We start from the raw sequence: 9,480 nt of genomic DNA on the forward strand, positions 1-9,480 counted from the left end.
AAAGTCAAAGATATAAAGTGTAGTGACTGTCAAGTATAGTGTAGTGACTGTCAAGTTGCATGTTAACTCAACATTACTTATACAAACGCTTCTTACTTTCTTACCTGTACTTACCTTGTAGAACATGTTTTTCACAACTGCATCAGTTTATCCTTTTACACAAAACAAAACAAAGAAACAAAACACCAAAAGTAGCAATATAAAATCCATATGATTGACATTAACAGCCACAGCAACCCCATATCAAATACATAGAAGAAGACAATTGGTGCTTTAACATGTTATGCACACAATGAGATTTCAGATTAACATAATCAGAAATATGGATATAAAGACTACGTGGGTAAAGGTTAACTCTAATGCAGCCTTTAAAACCAGGAAAAAAGACATCACCTCATACTATGATAAGCATAATCTATGACAATATCTAGTCTCATATCGCGGTATCAATATTATATCGATATATTGCCCACCCCTAAATCTGTGTGGATTTAGGAGAGGGAAATTGTCCAATATAATCTTAATGGGTTGTTTGGAAAAAAGAACGCTGCGTTAGATGAGCATTTCATTATCTGTTATTAGTCATTAAGTAACTGTAACTGGATTTTCTGAAAGTTTGTATCCAACATACTTGGTTAGTTAGTTAACATAGTAGGAGTTAACATAGTTGGTTGTCGTAACACCATCAGCTTTACCGTTGTCAATGATAGTTCTGATTGTGATTTTATTATGACTGTTGTGTAACAGTGTATCTTTTTTTCTCTTTTTAGGTGTTCAGAACTTCATCATCTGGCTGTTCTTCACCCCAGAAAGTTGTCAGTCTTCTCTGTTTCAGGTAACACACATGCACACAAACGTAAAGGTAAACCTTTAAATGCTTCCTCTGTTGTGTTCTTTGCATCTCATCCCACTTTGAATGCGCGTTGAACAATTTTTTAGTGAGAACAACTTTCACCTTCAAAAACAGCACACAGATTAGATTTTTTTCCTGATCTTTGTGTATGTGGATGCAGGCACCGCAGGGAACGTGGAGCACGGTGACCAGTACCAGCTAAAGTTGGTTTATGAACACAATCTGCAGAGAACAGCCTGCAACATGACCTACGGCACCTTTGGAGGGGTCACAGGTATGACTTTCTGACAGCAGTGGCATTAAGTCACAAAACACTCACACACCCAGATCATGTACAACAATCAACACTTTATATCCACCAGGAAAGGTGACTTGTAGAAGCCAGGCTGTGTGTCTGTGTGCACATTGTTGTAATTTACCTCTATCTTTGTGAGGATTTTGAGTTTTAAACCTTGGCAGTGAGGGCATTTTTGTGAAGTTTGGCTGGTCCTCACTTCAAAGCGCTGTTTGAGGCTTAAGACGTGGTTTTAGGGTGAGAGAGATTTAGGTTTATGTTCAGTTTAGGGCAAGGGTTGGGGTCAGACATTTAGTTGTGATGTTTAAGGTTGGTGTTAGAGGCCAGTGAATGTATTATGTCAGTGAGTAAAGGCTTTGACACATCGACCTGACGGCCGAACGTCAGCAGAAAAGACCGTTGACCAACTCAAGGAGGCAGTCAGTCCAATTAAGTGCCCGCCTTCCAATTCAACATGTGACGGACAAAATTAATACCTATGGCTCCTCCGACTGACAGAACACACCAAGCAGACTCCGACCTCGCCAGACTGTCCAGTGCCCGATAATCGAGTTGGTGTGTCAGCGCCTTAAGTATGCAAGTACAAACGTGTGTGTGTGGGTGTGTGGGTGTGTGCGTGCATGTAGTGTGAGTGAACGTCTTGTCATGTGCCTTGGCAAATATGGTAATTGGCAGCACCGGACAAATGCATAAAACTATAAAAATCTCGAAGAAAAGCAAGGGATGGAAAGAGCGAGAGAGAGAGGTCACATGGCTGCACTCTCTCCAGTCAATTTAGCTTTTGGAAAAACCAAGTAGGGGAAAGCCCTTGAGTAGTCAGCATCCAAGAAAAAAACACACTGGGAACCCCCTTTTAAAGAAGAGAAAATGGCATTTCCACATAAAGGCTGTATTGTCAAGGTGTGTGTGTGTGTGTGTGTGTGTGTGTGTGTGTGTGTGTGTGGGTGTGTGTGTGTGTGTGTGTGTGTGTGTGTGGTGTGTGTGTGTGTGTGTGTGTGTGTGTGTGTTGTGTGTGTGTGTGTGAGTGTGTCTGTGTGAGTGTGTCTGTGTGTCTGTGTAAAAAATACCAGACTCTGTGGCCTGGCATGATGGACCCTCCATTCCATGTTTATTCAGTCTGTGTGTGTTTGATTGATAGAACAGCGTGGGCTTATTAAAACCAAGACCATGGCCTGTGGTGAATGCACGTGCGTGGTGCGTTCCATGAACCTGTAAGTAGATCTGTGACTTTCCACGTGCTTTTTTCTCGTAGTTCCACACGGGACAGCAGGTTTAGAACATGTCATGCGGGCTCCCGTGCTCAGTGTCTTTCTCTCCAACAAACACACACAAGCAGTCTTTGTTCCGAACACATACAGTACTGTGCAAAAGTTTTAGCCAGGTATAAAAAACAAATGCTGTAAACTAAGAATGCTTTCAAAAATGGAAGTCATAATAGTTTATTTTCATTAATCAACAAAATGCAGTGAATTTAAAGAAGAGGAATCTTAATCAAATCAATATTTTGTGTGATCACCCTTTGCCTTCATGACAGCGTCACGTCTTCTCGGTACACTTGCATACACTGGAACTTGGCCGGTAGGTTGTTCCAAACATCTTGGAGAACTAACCACAGATCTTCATTTAATCACTTCCAGGACTTTTTGTTCTTCTTTACACTGAAGATAGTTCTTAATGGCCTTGGCTGTATGTTTGGGCTTGTAGTCCGGCTGCAGAATAAATTATGGGGCTAATTATACGCTTCCCTGATGGCATGGCATGAAGGATAAGTATCTGCCTGTATTTCTCAGCGTTGAGGACACCATTAATCCTGACCAAATCTCCAACTCCATTTGCAGAAATGCATCCCCAAACTTGCATGGAACCACCACCATCCATCACTCTTGCCTGTGGACACTCATTATTGTAGCGCTCGCCAGCCCTTCGGCGCACAAACTACCTTCTGCTACAGCCAAATATTTCAAATATTGACCCATCACTCTAGAGCACCTGCTGCCTTTTTTCTGCTCCCCAGTTCCTATGTTTTTGTGCATAGTTGAGTCGCTTGGCCTTGTTTCTATGTCGGAGGTATGGCTTTTTTGCTGCAACTCTTCCATGAAGACCACTTCTGGCCAGACTTCTCCAGACAGTAGATGGGTGTTCCTGGGTCCCACTGGTTTCTGCCAGTTCTGCTGCAGTAAGTTTCCTTGGCCGACCACTGCATCTACAATCCTCAGCGTTGCCCAACTTTTTGCAAGTGTACCTATAAGTATTGACGCTGGTTTGAAGGGAAAGGGTAGGAACACCAAATGTTGATGTGATTTAGATTTTTCTTTTGTTTGCTCACTTTGCATATTGTAAATTGATTAAAAATAAACAATCATTATTTATAATTTTGAAAACATTATTAGTTTACAGCATTTTCTCACACCTGCTTAAGACATTTGCACAGTCTCCTGTCCTGTCTTATCCTGTCCTGTCCTGTCATCCCAACTCCATACTCCTCCCTGTTGTCAGCACTAGGTGGCAGTGCAGACCTTGTATTTGCTGTCCCTAAAATAAATCAATGGGATTCTGTATTGCCTCTTGCAGGGGAATTCCCTGTTTAACCACCTCTCAAGAGGGGGTCAGAGTTCAACTGCAGAACAGCACCCCTGGATCTGGCAGAGATTTATTGTCTACCGCAGCTACCTGCTAAGGTAGACAATGCTAAATCACTGAGCTTGTTGCAAACAAAACCCACATCAAGATATTTCAAATGCAAAACAGCTTTTTTAATTCAAACCTTAGGTTTTAATAAACCAGGCTGTTCCCTTGTAATTTCTTTTTTACTGACGTAAAAGCAACAAATCAAAGATTGAATTTCGGTTACCAGATTTAAAATGTTCACTCTGCATGTATTTAATTGATGTAGCATTGATGTTAAGTTTGATTTTCATTTACTATAATCGCTTACTTGCACTTACCATGGTTTAACTCAACTAAATATCATAAAAAACAATGCAGAAAAATGATCAATTACCAGAATTAATTTTTTTCTTGTATCCTATTCTAGTAATATCTTGCAACAATTGCTTTAACCTAAGGCTTTTATCTGCTTCCTGTCCTACAACCGTCTTATAAGCATGCTCTTGTAATATTTGAACAATCTTCATTTCCTTGTGTCGACTGTCATAGATACACATGTAATATAAAACATCATGAATACAGAAGTGGTTTCTTCTATTGTCTCATCATTGTTAAGGTCATAGGAGTTGTTTGAGGCCAGGAAGCTGCTTATTGTTTCACTCGCTCACTCTAGCACACTCACGCACACTCGTAAGGATTTGCAGACAATTGCAAAAGTGCACACTCATTTACAAACAAGTACAGACATATAGATATTCACAAAGAGAGTGATGACCAGAGCTCTGAGGCCTGTGTGTGTGTGTGTGTGTGTGTGTGTGTGTGTGTTGTGTTGGGTTTTGTGTGTGTGTGTGTGTGTGTGGTGTGTGTGTGTGTGTGTGTGGTGTGTGTGTGTGTGTGTGTGTGTGTGTGTGTGTGTGTGTGTGTGTGTGTGTGTGTGTGTGTGTGTGTGTGGGTGTTCTCTGACATGTAACTGTGTAGGTCAATGGCAGCCATTTAGCCGTGCTGAGGCGCTGTAATAGCAGCTCTGTACTAATCGCTCTAATAGCGGGCGTGCCTTTGGGGTTTGGGTCATATTCAGGACCACACACACACACACACACACACAACACAAACACACCAACACCACAACACAACACAAACACCCAAACAACACACACACACACACACACACACACTCTCTCTCTCTCTCTCCCTCTGAGCCTGGACTGGCCTTTTTAAGCTTTGGCCCAACATATATAGATATACAATGCACACATAATCACACACAGAGACACATGTACACTACAAAATAAATTGGCACACAAGTGTGCTTGGGCACATTCACATGTACCCACACACTTTCTCTGTCTCACACACACAGGCGAGGCTCTGCCCACTGCAGTGTGCGGCCAGCCTCTGTGCTTTGTTGGCTGCTCTGTGTGCTTGTTCAACATGTCTTATTAATGATACTAATACTGGCCCGTTTCCTCCACTGTGTCTGAGCGGCGTCGCTCTGATACAGGGCTCTTTGACACGTAATACCTGGGCGAGTGAAATTACACGTGCACAGTTACTATTATGGCACAGTCTGGCTCTCATTTTCTTAATGTAGCACTTTTCTCATTATTGATGATACAGCGCTGTGTCAGGCTGTCTGAGTGGGTGGCGTTTTGACCCTAGCGCTGAAGTGTGTTTGTCTGGGAGGAATGTCCACTCCTCGGGTATCCAGCTGTTTTTGGAGTCCTGACAAAACAATTAAATAAAAACATGCCAGAGTCACGAAATATGTTGTCCTTTTGGACAAATTACTGTTGTGGCAGCCTAAATCAGCTCCAAGTAAAGTTGCTTTTAGCAATTAAAGTATGTACATTTTTGACCCCCATCTGAAATAAGAAGAATCTAAGCCAGAGGACGATAAGAAGAAGCAAAGATTACAGTCATACGCAACCCTAGTGCTAAGATACACTGTCAACACTACAATTGCCTGGTACTTACAGTTACAAAGTTACAAACAGAGCGCTTGTTACTGGCCTTAATGAACTGAAGACAATGCACTTGTTTCCAAGAAACATTATCTGTTTCAAATAAGTTTCCTTTTTTATAACAAAAGTAGCTGGTGCAGTAGATCGATCACACACACACACACACACACACACACACACACACACACACACACACACACCCTCATGATCCTGCAACATTTGCTGTTGGTTCATTTTTCTTTAAGCACAATTCAGGGTGTGTCTGCAGCAAGAGAGACCTTGTCTTACAGCGTGTTAACGGCAACCCTAAACTCAACTCCACACACACACACACACACACACACACACAACACACACACACACACACACACACACACACACACACACACACACAAACAGAATAGGTGTGTAGGAGTGGGCAATATTTTCTGTCTAAATTCTTGGTGATAGGTGTGTGTGTGTGTCTGTCTGTGTGTGCGTGTGTGTGTGTGTTGGGCTGTAGGTGGCTGTCTCCGTGACCTCTAGTTGATGGCAGTGTGAGTTTTAATAGCACGTTGAGGCCTAATTATAGTTCTCTGGTCACACAGTCACACTGCTTTATGACCGTGTGTGTTGCTGTGTGTTTGTGTGCGTTAGGGCTTAGTATGTCCTACATCAGGCCTTTCCTAACAAACACACACACACTCTTGTACACATTCATACCCAGAGCCAGGTGCATGGAGGTGTTAATGGAGATATCAGATTCAGCCAGAGGGAGAAACACACCTCACAGCACAACACGACATCACGGCTGAAATGAAACAGAAGCCATGAATGTCTTCCAGGATCATTGGTCGGAGCTGTCATAAAACACAATACGTAACCCTTAAAAATGCAAGGCTTTTTAGCTAACACTGATTCCGGAAACAAATAAAATAAAATAGTAAAGCCAAGGGAAGTCTCTCCACCACTGTGTTGCACGTGGTTGTACACATGAAAACTGACTCTTTTTATTACTCACCCATGAAAACTCCAAATTCATTTATTTAACAGTTAGATAATACACTTTATTACAGCTGATCTACATTTTGTGAAAGCTGGAACCAGTAAATGTTTGGCATGTTTCCTTGATAAGTTACTCTAACAATCACTTTTCAACAGACACAAAATTGCTGTCTACAATCTAACTTTTTGTTGTTGCACTTGTGTACTCCAAGTAATAAACGTGCACTTTGATGTTTTTTTTTTTTTACACAACAGAACATGATTTTCCACCGTTGGTGCAACATCTCAACAAAAAGCCACTTTGTACCTAGAAGATGCAAATACCTTATTGTACATTTTTCAACATATCATAAACACCAACCATATGTGAATGCTTACCAAGTGATTTTGGTTTTCATTGGATGGGAGTGACTGACTTTTCTTCCACCTCTCTCAGGTCACCACTCTCTGTGTATCCAGTCTATGGATGGGATGCTGATGTTCTTTGAGCAGGACAGCTACACCTTTGGCAGGTTCCTACCTGGTTTCCTGCTGCCCGGCCCATTGGTCTACAACTCCAGAACAGACAGCTTCCTCACGGTTTCCTCTGCACGCCAGCTGGAGAGCTACAAGTAGGTTTTTGGATAACGCCTTCTTAATGTTGTTTGCTTTGATGCTTAATTTATTTTGTTCGTCTGTAATGATCTAATGCTGGTCAGATGAACTCCCCTTCTCTCATCTTACCCAGACACTAATATAACAGGTTTGCGTGTTACAAAATAACACATTAATATCTGGGGTGGAAATATATTTTAGGAACATTCCAAAACATACAAAACCACTCTAATCTCGCCAAAAAACACCAGATCATTGAAACACATAGAGTCAGTTCCCTAAAGTGCTGCTTTATTTTGTAGGATATATTTAATTTGTTTGAATTAGTTGTCATGCCGTGTTGCAATGAAATAATTGATGTACTTTTGCTGAATTATTTCTAAAAATAAAAATAAAGCATATTCTGAATTGCTTTTATAATAGAGAAAAGTAAAACATATGTATTTTTGAGATTGTTAGATTGAGGTTGGTTTAGACAAATGAAAACACATCACTTCAAATGTTTTAGTCTGTAAGCTGTTGCAGCTAGGAAGTTATTTGAGGATACCTGGTGTTATCCACTGTCTTCGGTTTCAGCTGCTGATGGTTAGTGAGCTGCGCTGAACCATCTTAAAGGCATCTGATCTCACTGCAGATCTTGCCTGGATGGACCAAAACAGATACACACACGCACAGACAGTTTGATTGGAAAGTACCTCCCTTTAATGTGAGCACACGCACACTGCCTTTTTCCCTCTGGCACGGGCATGGAGAGCTCACAGTCTCACAGGCTTTGTGGGTGTACAGTATGCGTGTCTGTAGTTTTCTCTCCCAGCTGTTTGTTATCTGAATGCCCCCCACCAGAATCAAGAGATTCTCCAGACTAGTTATCACCATGGAAACACTGACTTCATTACTCTCCCTGGACACACAGCCCTTTGATGCATATTGTGTAAGTTCCATATAGCAGACACTGAGTACCTTTTTAAATGTGCAACAACACTGCATTACTCATAGCAATAAGCTTGTATTTACATTACATGTTGAAGTATACACCCCAAACTATGCCTATCAACTATTGTTTAAATGGATTCATTTAAAAGTAGCTCCTTTCTCTACCTTTATGTTCACTTTGGGGGGGAAAATAAACTTAGTTTGAACGGAGTCTGGCTCAGTGGACGCACATTTCTGGGATAAAGCCTGACATCCTCCCTCTTCGCTATCGCCGCTATCAAGGCTTAGCGCTGCCGAGGACAATTGGGATTGATTTAGAGCAATCATTGTCAACTGCCGGCCCGTGAGCCACATCCGACCCACGCAGTACATTACTGGGAACAATACAGAGAGGATTGGCAACGCCCGCTGTTGCAGATGAACCATTGCTAGGCTCCTCACTGTAAGTAGGCTACTAAATAAAACCTTTTGTGAGTAAAAAGTCAATGACCACTTACCTGTCTACAGGCATAAATATGTAGGAAGCCATATTTCAGTCTGCTCAGTCCAAAAGCTGTCGGTTTCTCATCTGTTTATCTTAGTTTGCCGGGAATCTTGACATTTTGACAAATTCTTATAAACTTAACTGCTGGCTAAACTAACCCTCCTCTCTCCTTGAGCAGCACATCTATGGATGTATAATAAGACCAAAATATATGCATGTGGCTACTTAATATGCACATGAATGACGGGGTTGTTATGTTCCCATTCCTGATGGTGAAGCTGGTTGTATTATTTTGCAACAGCATGGTTTCATTACAAATGAAGCATACATTACAAATGCATAGCCTGCTGATCAGTCCATTCATCATTAAAGCTTAGATCCTTTTCGACCGTAAATATTCACCTGTCTTTGAAGTTTGCTCGAGATAATTCTTACATTGTTCTTAAAGGGCAGCTACAAGCCTTCTCATTGTCTTACTTCTTGTGGTATCTAGCCATGCAGATTCACGTCTTAAGGGAAGCCTTGAAGAGAGAAACTTTTATTCAACCAGGCACTGATGTGTTATGGTTTCACCGACTGTTATATATATTCCATATCAGATGACGGGGTCAGGGCTTCACTGTCTGTTATACATTTAATGTCAGATGACTGGTCAAACTGTTCTGCCTCACTCAGTTTATTTAGCCTGTTGGACCGTCTCCTGCCCTGATGAATGAGAGCTTGATTTGACTGTGTGTGTGTGTGTGTGTGTGTGTGTGTGTGTGTGTGT

The 9,480-nt window shown here is 41.6% G+C and overlaps 1 protein-coding gene across 1 annotated transcript in view; it reads left to right on the forward strand.

The window, feature by feature from the left end:
- bbs9 (Bardet-Biedl syndrome 9) overlaps positions 1–9,480 on the forward strand; it is a 186,087-nt gene that overhangs the window by 7,329 nt on the left and 169,278 nt on the right. The window contains 3 exon segments of the mRNA XM_032517504.1: positions 771–835; positions 1,014–1,127; positions 7,137–7,311. Coding sequence (XP_032373395.1) covers positions 771–835; positions 1,014–1,127; positions 7,137–7,311 — 354 coding nt within the window.

Source organism: Etheostoma spectabile, chromosome 6, assembly GCF_008692095.1.
Source record: "Etheostoma spectabile isolate EspeVRDwgs_2016 chromosome 6, UIUC_Espe_1.0, whole genome shotgun sequence".
In the NCBI taxonomy this organism is placed as follows: domain Eukaryota; kingdom Metazoa; phylum Chordata; class Actinopteri; order Perciformes; family Percidae; genus Etheostoma; species Etheostoma spectabile.